A 16,277-nucleotide genomic window follows, 5' to 3' on the forward strand; every position below is an offset into this window, starting at 1 on the left:
ATTTATCCCACTGTCACTGTTCACCCCCAGGTTCGCTCTCACTGACCTCGCTCCTCAGGTATTTATCCCACTGTCACTGCTGTTCAGGCCCAGGTTTGTTCTCCTTTCCTCTGTTGTGGCTGCCATTGCTGCTCAGACTGATGTTTTAAAGTCCGGATAGTGAGTAGCTGGAAGGAGAAATTGCAAGCAGTGGTATCCGCTGCCCTTGCCCTTCTCGATGGTAGAAGTTGCAAGTTTGAAAGGTGCTGTCTAAAAACTTGGTGAATTTCTGCAGTGTTTCCACACTGCTAGTACTGACCATCAGCAGTGGAGACAATGAAATTTTGGAGATGTGGTGCCAATAACAGGGACTACTTTATCAAGTAGCTTGTGTGTTGGAACTGCACTCATTCAGGTAAGTGGGGAGTATTCTGGCACACTGTGATTTATGCCTTATAAATGTTGGACACGCTTTGGAGAGTCAGTAGGTGAGTTGCTCACTGCGGGATTCCCAGCCTTTGATCTGCTGTTATAGCCACAGAACTTACAGTTCAGATTCTGGTCAATGGTAACACCTTCTTCAAGCCAGAGCAACTAATTTACGTTTGTCATTTATTTTGAATCACTTCACTCACTCCAATTGTGTAAAAGCCAGCTCTAGGAGTCTGCAGCAACCCCAGATTTCAGGTGTGAAACCCCTCAAAGGCGGAGTGTTTTGGGAATCTTCGATCCAAAGCCATGTATTTCTCCTGAACTCATCCCATTCTCCACACGTCATGTCTCCAATTAAGTAGAACCTGGAACCCAAATTGTAGTCAAATTAGAAGGAAATGAAATTGCAGTAGCCTCCATCCAGTTTCAGCTGAATCTGTGAATTTAGGCAAAGATTCCATTAAACAGAAACTCTCATTCGAGTGGTGCAGGATAGCAGGTGTAGAGAAAATAAATACAGTTATGCAAGATGCTCCTGGTGAAAAGGAAATGATGCACTTGAGACTGATATTTGGGGGTTTGAAACGGAAGCCATCATTCCCCCGAGCTTTACACTGCTAAAGTTGCTGACCAATAGAAAATTAAGGGAAACTTCTTGCCCCAGACAATGGGGTGAATGTGGAACTCTGCCCCACAGTGAGTGGCTGAGGCGAACAGTGTCAGTACTTTTAAGAGGAAGCTGGATAAACATATGAGGGGGAAAGGAATGGAGAAATCCACTGATAGGGTGAGGAGCCTAGGAAGCAAGAAGAAATTTATGCAAGCAATGGTTTAAAGAGCCTGAGTTTATGTTGTAAAAGCTGTGTAAATTCAAATAAGTTTAATATTACCTATTAGGACTCACTTTAATTGTGTAAAAGAAACATTTAGAGTAATTCATTTGAGATGTTGCTGGATAATGTTTTTTCTTAAAATCAGTGCTTTCCTGTGCAGGTCACAAGGAATGGAAGGATAGTGTCGGAGAAGGAATATCGTCTCAACATAGTTCGAAAAGACCATCAGAAGTATGTACGGGAGAGTTTGGCCCAGGCTATATTCCACAAGGTCCTCGATATGGAGGTACAGAGGCAGCATGCTGCTAACTGCCAGTACTCAGCAACCAGCAACCACTCTCCTCCACCATTCCCCTGTGCACACTGGCATACGTTGGCTTCTAGTCTAACAAAGCTTTGAAATAAAAATTCTGATCCTCATGGTCAGGTCCTCTCATTGCCTCACTCCTCCCTTTCTCTGTAGCTTTACTCAGTCCAGAACCCTCCAAAATAATTGCACTCCTCCATTTCTAGTCTCTGTGTAGTCTCAATTTTAAGCACTCCACATTACAACTGGGAAGGCAATGGCCCAGTGGTATTATCTCTGGACTGTTAATCCACAGACCCAAGTAAAATTCCGGTAACCAGGGTTCGAATCCTGCCACGGCAAATGGTGGAATTTGAATTCAATAGATATCTGAAATGAAGAGTCTAATGATGACCACGAATCGATTGCTGATTGTTGGAAAACCCCATCTTGTTTACTAATGTCCTTTAGGGAAGGAAACTGCCATCCTTACCTGGTCTGGCCTACATGTGACTCCAGACCCACAGCAATGTGGTTGACTCTTAACTGCCCAGGGGCAATAAATGCTGCCTAGCCAGAGACACTCTTATTCCGTGAATGAATAAAAAAACTTTGTACCATTTGCCTACCTTCTCTCCACACCCTCACTCGTGGTTCTGTTCAAATTCCCTCTTGAGTGTATCAATTGACCCTGCCTCCACCACATTTCCCGGCAGTAGATCCCAGACCTGAACCACTTGTGACACTAGGCTTAATAGGGAGTAATGACCCAGATTTAGTTCACAATCTAATGACGGATTAATGTTCATCTAACAGAAATCAGAACATAAATTTGTTTTGATGTTATGTTTGAAAGGGAAAACCAGCTTTGAAAAAAAAAGTTACCAATTTAGAAAGGATAAGGCAGCCACTAGGTAAACTGGGTAAATCTGTTACTTGGCAAAACAGCAGGAAGTCTGTTCAAAGTGTTGAAAAAAAGCAATGGGTTGAAGGGAATTTTATGCCACACAGAATCAGTTTGTGTCCCTATAGTGCAAATCCTTTCCTTGCCAAAAAATGAAGTAGCTTTTGGCAGCTAAAGAGATAAATGACAACGTAAAAGTAAATAAAAATACACAAACAAAAAAGCAAAGAAAGGAACAGACCTTTTTGGATAAGCACAATTACAAATAAGAGGAAAGCGTAAAAAACTGCATAATCAGAGCTGCAGAAATAGAATAGGAAAAGAAACTTGTGAGGGATATCAAAATCCATACAAAATCTTTTTAAAATTATGTTGGGTAAAAGAAAGGCAGGAGAAATATGGGTTCTTTGAAAACTCACTGACATTTTTCCGGAAAATATAGAAATGGCAGACATGTTGAGTAATTATTTTCCTCAGTGTTTTCTGTATAGGAAAAGGTCAGCTTACTAGATTTGTACAGAAAACTATTATCGAATCAAGGCCTGAAGCTCACCAAAATTTAAGTAAACAAGATGACAAATGATTACGGAAATAATAACACAAATTGTGTTATTGGGGATTGACAAATCCCCAATTTGTCAGGAACACGAGTCGGCTGTTCGGCCTCTCAAGTCTGCTGTACAATTCAATAGGATCATGACTGATCAAACACTCATTACGTCCACTTTCCTGCCTTTATTCCCTGACTGATCATGAATCTATCTGTCTCAACCTTCAATATACACAGGACTCTGCCCCCACATCTCTCTGTGCCAAGGAGTACCAAAGACTCTCAACCCTCGGGAGAAGAAATTCCTCCTCATCTCCGTCTTAAATTGGTGCCACTTTATTCTGAGACTATGTCCTCAGGTTACAGAAGTTCCTATGAGGGGAAACATCTTCTCAGTATTCACCCTGTCAAGCTGTTAAGAATCCTATATGTTTCAATGAGATCACCTTTCATTCTTCTCAACTCTGATGAGTAGAATATCTGTCTGTTTAACCTTTGGTCATAAGACAATCCCTCTATACCAGGGATCATCCCGGTGAACCGCAAAAAGAAGTGGATGAGAACATTGCTGATGCCCTATCTGTAATCTCTACTCAGGAATGGTTCTTTAAGATTGGAGAATTGAGGGTCTCACTTCACTATTTAAGAGAGAAGGAGAGAGGGAAACCCGGAAATTCTAAACCAGTCACCATAAATTGTATGGTCAGGAAATTGTTATAGTGTATGTTGGAGATTTTCAATCAATCAGTGAGAGCCAGTGGATTTGTAAAGAGTAGATCATGACTGATAAATCTCATTGAAATTTTTGTGGAAGTGACATAAGTGGCAGACAGGAGCAGGTCTGTGGATGTTATATATTTGGACTTGCAGAAGACATTTGATAAAGTCCCACATGTCAGTCAAAGTTGAACCAGATAGAATTTTAGGGAAATGTTTGGCGTGGTTAGGTAACTGGCTGAGTGGTATGGGCCAGGAAACAACATTCCTACAAGGGGGTAGGTCTAATGACACAGCGTTCCTACTTCTGAACCAAATGGCACTGGTTTGAGACCTACTCCAGGATATGAAAGGCAACAAGATGCATTAGTAATGTGGACAGACAGGTGGAGAACTTCTGGGAGCATATCTGGGCACTACACCGCGCAGAGTATATGTTAGCCACGGGAGGAAATGCAAACTGAATTAACTGAAATGATACCTGATTCCAAGTGTAACATTACAGGGAGACATTACACACAGGATTTTTCTCAGGGTTGTAGAAGATTGAGTGCAAAATTGAGCAGTAGTTTCACAATGTTAGTGGGAATGATGGGGTGAATAGAAAGAAACAATGTCATCTAGTTTGGAAATTGGGAAAAAGTGGGTATGTTGAATTTATTCTGATAGTCTCGGAATAAAGTGGCTCCAATTTAAGACTGAGATGAGGAGGAATTTCTTCTCTCAGAGGGTTGAGAGTCTTTGGTACTCCTTGGCCAAATATAACTGAACCAGCCATTCAATCATAAAATGACAGTACAGACTCATGAGGCTGAATAGCCACCTCCTGTTCCTTCATTCTGACATTGCTTGGGTTACTGGAGGGTTTCTTTACAAGAACGCTTGTCTTCAAGTCCCTGAGTTCAATGCTACCACCAATATCACAAATTATTCAAGACTTCTCAGCTAATTGGAAAGCAAATGGATTCTTTGTTACCCTTTTTTTTAACCTTTATTCATTAACGGGCTGAGGATGTCACTGCATTTATTGGGTAGCATTTATTGCCCATCCCTAATTGCCCAGAGGGTAGTTCAGAGTCAATCACATTGCTGTGGGTCTGGAGTCACATGTAGGCCAGACCAGGTAAGGATAACAGTTTCCTTCCCTAAAGGACATTAGTGAACCAGATGGATTTTTCCGACAATCAACAATGGATTCATGGTTATCATTAGACTCTTAATTCCAGATATCTTATTGAATTCAAATTGCACCATCTGCCGTCGCACGATTCGAACCCAGGTTCTCAGAATTTTATCTGGTCCCTGGATTAACAGTCCAGCGATAATGCCACTGGGCCATTTGCCTCCCCTAAGATCCTCATTGGATGAATCTTGGCTGTCAGTCAAACAGATCAATTTCTCCTATCTCATTTATTTTGAGAGTTAGGTTGAGGGTCTATGAGGTTAGTACTAAAGGAGTGCTGCATTGTCAGAGGGTCGGGCTTAAGCGAGAGCTGCATTGTCAGAAGGTTAACACTGAGGGAGGGCTGGAGTTTCAGTTTTAAGACCATAAGATACAGGAGCAGCATTAGGCTGTTTGGGACTTCAAGTCTGCTCCATTCAATCAAAACTGATATTGTTCCCAATTCCTTCAACTCCGCCACATCTGCTGCCAGGATGAGGCATTCCACTCCCGAACATCTCAGATGTCCTCGTTTTTCAAGGACCGCAACTTCCCCCTCCTCAGTGGTCGAAAAAGCCCTCGACCGGGTCTCCCGCATTTCCCACAACTCATCCCTCACACCGCCTCCCCGTAATAACAACCAAAGCAGAATCCCCCTTGTCCTCACGCACCAACCCACCAACCTCCGGATCCAACTCATCATCCTCCGACACTTCCGCCATCTGCAATCCGACCCCACCACCAAAGCCATCTTTCCCTCCCCACCCTTATCTGCTTTCCGGGGGGACCACTCTCTCCATGACTCCCTTGTCCGCTCCACACTCCCCTCCAGTCCCACCACACCCGGCACTTTACCCTGCAACCGCAGGAAGTGCTACACCTCCCCCCTCACCCCCATCCCAGGCCCCAGGAAGACTTTCCACATCAAGCAGATATTCACCTGCACATCAGCTAATGTGGTATACTATATCCGCTGTTTCCGTTGTGGCCTCCTCGACATCGGGGAAACCAAGCGGAGGCTTGGGGACCGCTTTGCGGAACACCTACGCTTGGTTCGCACTAAACAACTGCACCTTCCAGTCGCGAACCATTTCAACTCCCCCCTCCCATTCCTCAGACGACATGTCCATCCTGGGCCTCCTCCAGTGCCACAACGATGCCACCCGAAGGTTGCAGGAACAGCACCTCATATTCCACTTGGAAACCCTGCAGCCCAATGGTATCAATGTGGACTTCACAAGCTTCAAAATCTCCCCTCCCCCGACCGCATCCCAAAACCAGCCCAGCTTGTCCCCAGCTCCCTAACCTGTCCTTCCTCCCACCTATCCCCTCCTCTCACCTCAAGCCCCAGCCCCAATTCCTACCTACTATCCTCATCCCGCCCCCTTGACCTGTCCATCCTCCCTGGACTGACCTATCCCCTCCCTAACTCCCCATCTACACTCACCTTTACTGGCTCTACCCCCACCTCTTTGACCTGTCTGTTTCCTCTCCACCTATCTTCTCCTTTATCCATCTTCTATCTGCCTCCCCCTCTATCCCTATTTATTTCAGAACCCCTTTCCCCTCCCCCATTTCTGAAGCAGGGTCTAGGCCCGAAACGTCAGCTTTCCTGCTCCTCTGATGCTGCTGGACCTGCTGTGTTCATCCAGCTCAACACCTTGTTATCGCTGATATTATTCTCCATTCTCCTGCCTTCTTCCTGTAACCCTTGAGCCCCTTGCCAGTGAAAAACCTATCTATTTCTGTCTTAAATATACTCAATGACTTGGTTTCCACAGCCATCTGCTGTCATGGGTTTCACAAGTTAACAACCCTCTGAAGAAATTCCTCCTCTTTTTAGTTCTAAAGAGTTGTCCCTTCACTCTGAGGCTGTGCCCTGGGGTGCTAGTCTCTCCTGCAAGTGGAAACATCATCTCCACGTCCACTCTATTCAGTATTCCGTAAGTTTCAATCAGATTCCCCCCTCATTCTTCTAAAGTCCCTCAAGTACAGACCCAGAGTCCTCAGCCATTCCTCATATGACAAGTCCTTCAGCCCCGGGATCATTCTTGTAAACCTCCTTTTAACTCTCTCCAACGTCAGCACATCAATTTACAAGTTACATAGATGATTTGGAGTTGAGGACCAAGTATAGTGTGTCAAAATATGCAGATGTCACTAAGATGACTGGTCGAGCAAAGTGTATGGAGGATACTGTGAAAGTCTACAGAGGGAATTAGATAGTTTAAGTGAGTGGGCAAGGGTCTGGCAGATGAAATGCAATGTAATGTGAGGTCATCCATTTCGGTAGGAATAACAGCAAAAAGGACGATTATTTAATTGGTGAAAAATTGAAGCATGCTGCCGTGCAGAGGGACCTGGGTGTCCTTGTGCATGAATCAACAAGTTGATTTGCAGGTGCAGCAGATAATCAAGAAGTCAAATGGAATATTGTCCTTCATTTCTAGAGGGATAGAGTTTAAAAACCGGGAGGTTATGCTGCAGCTGTATAGGGTGCTGGTGAGGCCACACCTTGAGTACTGTGTACAGTTTTGATCTTCTTACTTGAGAAAGGATGTACTGGGCCCTGGAGGGGCTATAGAGGAGGTTCACTAGGTTGATTTTGGAGTTGAGAGGGTTGGCTTATGAGAAGAGATTGAGTAGACTGGGACTATACTCATTGGAATTTAGAAGAATGAGGGGGAATCTTACGGAAAAGTATAAAATTATGAAGGGAATAGATAGGATAGAAGCAGGGAGGTTGTTTCTGCTGGCAGGTGAAACTAGAGCTAGGGGGCATAACCTCAAAATAAGGGGGAGCAGCTTTAGGACTGAGTTGAGGAGGAACTTCTTCTCCCAAAGGGTTGTGAATCTGTGGAATTCCCTCCCCAGTGAAGCAGTTGAGGCTACCTCATTGAATGTTTTTAAGCCAAAGATAGATTTTTGAATAGTAAAGGAACTAAGGGTAATGGGAATGAGCGGGTAAGTGGAGCTGAGTCCACGAAAAGATTAACCATGATCTTATTGAATGGCAGAGCAGGCTAGAGGGGCCAGATGATCTACTCCTGCTTCTATTTCTTATGATCCTATCCTTTCCTAGACACAGAGCCAAAAACTGCTGTCAATGTTCCAAATGTGGTCTGACCAGATCCTTATACAGCCTGAGCAGTATATCTTCACCTTTGTATTCTAGCCCTCTTGAAATGAATGTTGACATTCCTAAACACCAACTGAACCTGCATGTAAACTTTAAGAGAATTCTGAATTACGACTCCCAAGTCCCTTTGTGCTTCAGATTTATGAAATAGTTTCTTCTAGAAAATAGTCTATGCCTCTATTCTTGCTACCAAAGTGCATAACCTCACACTTTCCCATGTTGTATTCTGTCTGCTACTTCTTTGCCCACTCTCCTAGCCTGTCCAAGTTTTTCTACAGTCTCCCCACTTCCTCAACACTACCTGTTCCTCCACCTGAACACTTAGCAACAATGCCTTCAGTTCCTAAGATATATAGAATCCTTGAGGACATTCAAGCATTGTCTCTGAGATGGCCAAAAAATAGCTGTTCCATTCTATTTCGCTTTCTACCTCTGTGTGTTGCACTGTAGGTTACAGTACTTTAAGTGCTCAATCAAGTTTTTTAAAATCTGCTGAGGATTTTAGCCTGTCCTGCCCTTTCGTACAGTGAGTTCCTAATTCTCACCAAAATCTTCGTGCAAGTATTCCTCCTCGACACCCCTCTCATCCTTCTTCCAATTGGTGTCATCCTCTGCCAATATGTAGTGACCTCTCTGACAATGGAGACGGCTCCTTCTTATCCAATCTGTTTGAACCATTCATCCCTTTAAACTCCTTAATTAAATCTCCCCTCAGCCTCCTTTGTTTCACAGATAACAACCCCAGCTTGTCCAATCCCTTCTCAGAATAAAACTTCTCGAGCCCTGGCAGCATCCTCATAAATCTCCTGTTGTCTCCAGTCTGATCATGTCCCCCTTGTAATGTAGGGACCAGATCTGTTCACAGGTTTCGAGCTGTGGTCTGATATACAGCTTTAACATAGCCTCCCTTATTCAGGGCTGCTGTCTTTTGGATCAGATATTTTGCATGGTTTTAATGTAAAAGATCCCATAGCACAATTTCAAAGACCAGGGGAGTTCATCCCAAAGTCCTGGTCAATATTTAACTTTCAACCAACATCACATCAAGCAAATAGTTCAGTCTGTCTTGTTGTTGCCTGCTGGGTGTAATTTGACAACTGCATTTCCCATATTTCAACATCCAAACCTCAAGTTTCTTCATTGACTATGAAGCACTATTGGATATCCTGAAAGTGTAAAAAGTACTTCAGAAAAGAACATTACAAGTGCGAGTTTTATTTTTTGCTGGTTAATGCCTTAGAAAGCAGTGTGGGAAAATTCTTCACACAGTTCCTAACGCGTTTCATCTCTATTGTTGTCCCTAGCGGCACCATCAACTCGAAATCAAGAAGAGGTTGGAGGATTTTGCCAGGAGAGAACGTGTCCAAAGGATCAAGGTTCCAATGTTTTTTTTGTACTACTTTGTAGTTTGTCATCATGGTTTTATGGTTGGCTAAGTGGAGAATCAGATGTTTGGTTTGGAATAAGAAGGCTCTCAATCTATTTGGTCTCCACCCTACCATGTCCTTACTGCAGCCTCTTGCTTCAATTTTGCCATCAAGCCTTGGGCAGTATTCCTCTCTTCCCCCAAGAGAAGTACAAGTACTTCCTGGGTTTGTGCAGAATGTTTTCTTAGTTAGCTGACTTTATGCCCCTGCTTCTATGCCCTCTGTTCCAGCAGCAGTGCAGCACCTAGGATCTGGCCACACCGAAGTACACCATTCCTGGTTTTCCAAATATTCAAACTTCTCTGTTCTTTCCCTGAAACCTTATCCACATTGCTCACTTTTCTATTTCCTCAATTCCTTTCTCATAGTTAGTTGTTATTAAATCTGTTTCCACTGTCCTTTCAAATAGTGTGTTGTAGATCGCACTTGCAAATTGCTTTGTAACATCAATCCTCCTCATCTCTCCATCCATGTCCTTCACCAGTTACCTTCAGTTTGTGCCCCTCTGGTCACTGGTTCTCCTGTGACTGGAAATGCTTTCTCCTGATTTAGTCTGTCTGAAACCCCTCATTGACAGTACTGTTTTCAGTTCGCACCCTACTCTAAATTCCATTCCATTGCCACTGAACCCATCCATCCCCTGTAACCATCTGAGGCTTACTCAGAGAACTGTTACAGCCCAGAAGGAGACCCTTCAATCTATCGCGTTACACCAGCTCCCTGAATGACCAATTCATATAGTGCCGTTTTTTATATTCATTAACAGGACGAGGGCGTCGCTGGCTGGACCAGCATTTATTGCCCATCCCTAATTGCCCAGAGGGCAGTTAAGAGTCAACCACATTGCTGTGGGTCTGGAGTCACATGTAGGCCAGACCAGGTAAGGATGGCAGATTTCCCTCTCTGAAGGGCATTAGTGAACCAGATGGGTGTTTACAACAATCAATTAATGGTTATATGGTGATCATTAGATGTGCTATTTATCTCAGATTTTATTGAATTCAAATTTCCTCATCTGCCATGGTGGAATTCAAATCATGTCCTAAAACAGTATGACTGGATTCTGGATTAATAGTCCACTGTCTTTACTATTATGCCACCACCTGCCCTTACACTATGCTGTCCAACTCAGCCCATTACATCACATCCCGTACCCCTGCACATTCTGCCATTTCACTGAACAGTCTAATTCCTGATTAAGTGCATTGATTGAACCTGCTTCCACCAGATTCTCAGGCACTGTGTTTGGAATCTTAACTACTCGCAGTGTCAAAATGTTTTTTCAAGTTGCTTAAGCTTCTTTGACCAATTAATTAACCTGCTTATAATCCAAAACCATATTTACACTAAGATTAACTCCAAACCACATAATCACGTCATCACCATGTCCACCCGTGGCCATCTTCACAACATTTCCCCAACTTTGCTTTTGTATCTGCTCATCTGCTGCTAAAACCTACATTCATACCACAAGACAATAAGGTATAGGAGCAGAATTAGGCTTTTCAGCCCATCGAGTCTCCCCCACCACTCGATCACGGCTGATATGTTTCTCAACCGTTTTCCTGCCTTCTCCTCATAACCCTTGATCCTCTTATCAATCAAGAACCTATCCATAAAAAAACAGAAGTCGCTGGAAAAGCTCAGCAGGTCTGGCAGCATCTGTGGTGAGAAGTCAGAGTTAATGTTTCATGTCCAGTGACCCTCCCTCAGAACTTGACCTAAAATGTTAACTCTGATTTCTCGCCACAGATGCTGCCAGACCTGCTGAGCTTTTCCATCAATTTCTGTTTTTGTTTCTAATTTACAGCATCCGCGGTTCTTTCAGTTGTTAAATAAGAACGTATCCATCTCTGTTTTAAATACGCTCAGTGACTTGGCCTCCACAGCCCTCTGTGGCAATGAGTTCCACAGAGTCACCACCCTCTGGCTGAAGAAATTCCTTGTCATCTCCGTTCTGAAGGGTCGTCCCTTCACTCTGAGGCTGTGCTGTCAGGTCCGAGCCTCTCCTACTGGTGGAAATATCTTCTCCACATCCACTCTATCCAGGTCTCTCCGTATTCTGTAAGTTTCAGTAAGATCCCCCTCATCTCTCGAAACTCCATGCCTTTGTTCCTTCTTGATTTGATGATTCCAGTGTGGTCCTGGCTTATCTTCTGCATTCTGCCCTCCATAAAAACTGCTGTGCCCATGTTCTTATACACAACCAAGTCCCATTCGCCTGTCACCACCTTGGTCACTGACCTACATTGGCTGAGTAATGTTTCAATTTTGAAAGTCTCATCTTTCAATTCCCTCCACGGCCTCCTCCCTTTCCCTCCCTGCCCCTCTGTCCCTCTCCACCTCCTCCCCTCCTAACCCTTGCATCCTGCCCCTTTCACCACCCCATGAAAGGATACATTTCTGAACAGTAGAGGCCGTAGAGATAAATGGATAGTACATGTAAATGGGCATTGAAGTAGATGATCAGCCATTATTTAGTTGATTGGTGCGTTAACATCAAAGGGCTGAATGGCTTTACTGCTGCTGCTGTTTATCATGTTCCTACTTGTCAAATTTTCTTTGCTAATTGTTTCTATGAAACAACGTGGGACGTTTTAAACCATTAGAGTTTTTTATGAGGAAATTTGTTGTTGTTAAAGGTTGAACGGGCTAGGAGGTCCGATGAAGATATCATCCCGTTCTTCTCCCCTCGTCCCCCAGTTTTTCCTCGTAATTGTCACCACAGTGTCTCGAGGCCAGATGTGGAACACTCCGATTCCTCAACATCTGTAAGTATGATCACAGGTCGGAGGCTGAGGTTTATAAAATTATGAGGGGCATGGATAGGGTATATAGACAAGGTCTTTTCCCTGGGGTAGGGGAGCTCAAATCTAGAGGGCATAGGTTTAAATGAAAGGGAAAAGATGTAAAAGGAACCTAAGGGGCAACTTTTTCATGCAGAAGCTGGTGCACATATGGAATGACCTGCCAGAGGAAGTGGTAGAGGCTAGTACAATTACAACATTAAAAAGACACTTGGATGGAGATATGAATAGGAAGGGTTTAGAGGGATATGGGCCAAATGCTGGCAAATAGGACTAGATTAGTTTAGGATATCTGGTCAGCATGGACGAGTTGGGCCAAAGGGTCTGTTTCTGTGCTGTATATCTCTATGACTCTAAAAGAAATTACTTGTTAATAGGACACTTTCAGTATCTCAGAATATTGAGTATAGCAATGATATCTGTAGTTTGGGTCTGAAAAGGCAAACTCTGTGGCCTGATGGATCCTGTCCAAGGTGACAAGCCGCAACAATGGACTGACCTTGTTATTAGGCACACTATCACTGTGGCAATGTGAGTAAATTTCACTCTTTAGGTTCAGGTCTGAAACAGTACAGTACCAGTTGGGCTTCAGCATCAGTCACAAGATCCTTCCCTGAAAGTTTGTCTTTAAGCTAATATAGTCTAGGCTTGGACCGTGAGAAACCAATGAACCCTTTAGTTTTGGTGTGGTCTGTAGAGTGTGAATACTTTCTGAGAAAGTTCCTCTGGTCTGTATGTCCTGAGTTGGGCCTTGTCCTTATTTGTCCACTCAGTCAGTCAGTCCCAACAGATGTGGTGGGTGTAGGACTATCAGAGACTGGTTCATAATTAAATCACCATAATAGATTGAATTCTTTCAGCCCCTCCCGTAAGTCTACCATTCAGTTGGATCGTGGCTAATCTGCATCTTAACTCTATCTATAGATTGTAAATCTGTAACACTTAATATCATTTACAGGTGAAAATCAATCAATTTCAATAATGCAATTTTCAGTTGACCCGCTATTGATTTTAAGGAAGAGCATTCTAGATTCCCAGTTCACTTTCCTGAACAATCTGGGTCTGATTTTAAGATTCAGCCAAAAGTTCTCAACTTTTTAGTCATCTGAAGCCTCTCAATTTTATTATCCAAATATCTCCTAAACTTGAATAAGTACTAGTTTATACATTTTGTTTCCAAAGTTAAATTAGAAGGAGAGATTACATAAATCAGGGTTTATTTTCTGCAATATAGAAGATTAAGTGGCTATCTAGTTGAGGTTTCCCAAATGTAGATTGAAAGAGAAAACCTTTTTCCATCTGGTGGATGAGATTATCCTAATGGACATGGAAATGACAGGACAGTTAGCTTAACATCCATCATAAGGATTGTCATTGTCCAAGGGGACCATAAGGCTGCTCTCTCTATTCTCCTAACAGACATTTAAGGCAAAGATGAGGAGAAACAAACACAGTGCTGGAGAAACTCAGCAGGTTTGACAGCATCTATGAAGAGAAATCAGTTAATGTTTCGGGTCCAGTAACCCTTCCTCAGAACTGATGGTAGCTCGGAAAATGTCGGTTTATATGCAGAGGATAGGCTGAGTGGAGGTGGTAAGGAGTAAATGATAGGTGGGGATAGAGCCCAAAGAGAGAAGAACAGTTGGACAGACAAAGGGGTTGATAATGATCTGGCTAGGAGGGTGAATAGCTGTTAATGGAGACTGTTAGTGGCTGACAATAGGTAGTGTGTAATGGATGACTGTGTGGGTAGGGGGCTAGGACATGTCTCCAACATATCGATGATATGATCGATGCTGCTTCCCTCTCTCATCCAGAATTAGAAAAGTTCATCAAATTTCCTTCCAATTTCCACCCTGCCCTCACTTTCACCGGGTCTATCTCTGACTCCTCTCTTCCCTTTCTCAACATCTCTGTTTCCATTTCTGGGGATAAACTGGCCACTAATATCCAGTATAAACACACCAGCTCCCACAGCTACCTGGACCATCCATCCGCAAAAAGATAGTAGGAACTGCCGATGCTGGTGAATCTGAGATAACAAGGTGTAGAGCTGGATGAACACAGCAGGCCAAGCAGCATCAGAGGAGCAGGAAAGCTGACGTTTCGGGTCTGGATCTTTCTTCAGAAAAAAAAACATTCTGACATTCTGAGGAAGGGTCACTGGACCCCAAACATTAACTCTGTTTTTTCCTTCACAGATGCTGCCGGACCTGCTGAGCTTTTCCAGCAACTTCTGTTTTTGTTCTTCTCTCTATTTGGGCTCTATCCCCACCAATCATTTACTCCTAACCCCCTCCCCCCACCCTATCTTCTGCATAAAAAAATGACATTTTCCTAGCTACCATCAGTTCTGAGAAAGGGTCACTGGACCTGAAACGTTAACTCTGATTTTTCTTCACAGATGCTGCCAGATCTGCTGACCTTTTCCAGCAACTGCTGTTTTTGTTCCTGATTGACAGCATCTGCAGTTCTTTCGGTTTTTATTTAGTATTTAACTCACTGCCACATCTCTTCCAGGTATGTCCACCTTGAAGAAGTTCTGCTCCTCACTCGGACGGGATTTCCATTCCAATCTTTACTATTGCCCACTGACATTAATGTCACTGTCACTCCTGGTGTTTGTCCAGGTATTTGCTAAAACCCGTTTCCACAGACGTATCACATTCTTCAGTGACGGCCTCCGGCTCAAACTCACCCCACGTGGATTCCAACTGAAGTTTCATCCCTTGTGCTTTGAATCCTGCCAGGATCACAGATATCTCCGTGATGTTCAACGTTCCACAGACAGCTGCTCTCGCTGCATCCTGAGATCCACACTCAGTGCCATGCGGCACCAGATGCACACACTCTCAACCTTTCTCTCCAACAGTAACGCATCACGCTGGCTCAGAGCTGCACCACTCCACTGTTCTACTTCATCCTCTGGCTCATTCTCCGTGCTAACAAGAAACTTTTTTTCTTTTCCTTTCAGGCATCAAGGCCCACAAGATACAACAACTCAAAGATACCCATGGCCCTCTAGATCCTTCCTCCTCTCCCCTTCCCTCTGATTCCATCCCCTCCCCCAACCCCACCCCCTGTCGGTGATTCACCATCCCTCCTAACCTTCCACTGTCTGATGCTGAACACTCCATACTCAGCAAATGTCTCAGCTTTATTCCTCTGTAGCCTCACCTTAATGAACTTTGGGCATGACGTGACATCGAACTCTTCTTCTGCCGGCTTCGCCTCCGTGCCCATTTCTTTGGACAAGAGTCCTCTTCCCATCCCACAGACCCCTTCGCCCAGCTCCAACACTCTCCCTCCACCTTGAGCCCTCCCTCTGGCCTTTTACTTGCACTCGATCTATTCATTGAGAGCTGTCAATGTGACATTGGTCGCCTCAATTTCTCTGCCCCTCTCACCAAACCTATCTCCCCCCAAACTGACTGCACTCCATGCGTTTAGATCCAATGCTGACTTTGTCATTAAGCCTGCCGGTGAGGGTGATGCTGTTGTAGTCTGGCTACTGACCTCTACTGCACCAGCTCTCAGATACCTCCTGCTATCTTCCCCTGGACCATGACTGCACCATGGCACATCAGGCCATTGTATCAACTACGGTCACTGACCTCATCTGGTGATCTATGTCCCACTGCCTACAAGCTGATAGCCCCCCCACCCCAACACAGCTTGCTTCTACCTCCTGAAAATCGTGTTTCAGTCTGCTTCTGCCCCACAAAACTCATTTCTCCCCACCTTGACCCAGTCTTTTCTCCCCTGGACCAGTCCCTGCCCACATACATCCGTGATTCCTCTCAGAGATAGTAGGAACTGCAGATGCTGGAGAATCCAAGACAACAAGGTGCAGGGCTGGATGAACACAGCAGGCCAAGCAGCATCATAGGAGCAGAGAGGCTGACGTTTCGGGCCTAGACCCTTCATCAGAAAAGGGGGAGGGGAAGGGGGTTTTGAAATAAATAGGGAGAGAGTGGGAGGCGGATAGAAGAGGGATAGAGGAGAGGATAGGTGGAGAGGAAACAAACAGGTCGAAGAGGC

General features: G+C 44.2%; 1 protein-coding gene across 2 annotated transcripts in view; it reads left to right on the plus strand.

The window, feature by feature from the left end:
- erich3 (glutamate-rich 3) overlaps nucleotides 1-16,277 on the plus strand; it is a 70,959-nt gene that overhangs the window by 23,018 nt on the left and 31,664 nt on the right. For both annotated transcript variants that reach the window (XM_048602412.1, XM_048602413.1), the window contains exons 3-5: nucleotides 1,405-1,530; nucleotides 9,307-9,378; nucleotides 12,072-12,200. In XM_048602412.1, the coding sequence (XP_048458369.1) occupies nucleotides 1,405-1,530; nucleotides 9,307-9,378; nucleotides 12,072-12,200 (327 nt within the window). The remainder of the gene's footprint in view (nucleotides 1-1,404; nucleotides 1,531-9,306; nucleotides 9,379-12,071; nucleotides 12,201-16,277) is intronic.

Source organism: Rhincodon typus, chromosome 10 (assembly GCF_021869965.1).
Source record: "Rhincodon typus isolate 14 chromosome 10, sRhiTyp1.1, whole genome shotgun sequence".
Lineage (NCBI taxonomy): Eukaryota > Metazoa > Chordata > Chondrichthyes > Orectolobiformes > Rhincodontidae > Rhincodon > Rhincodon typus.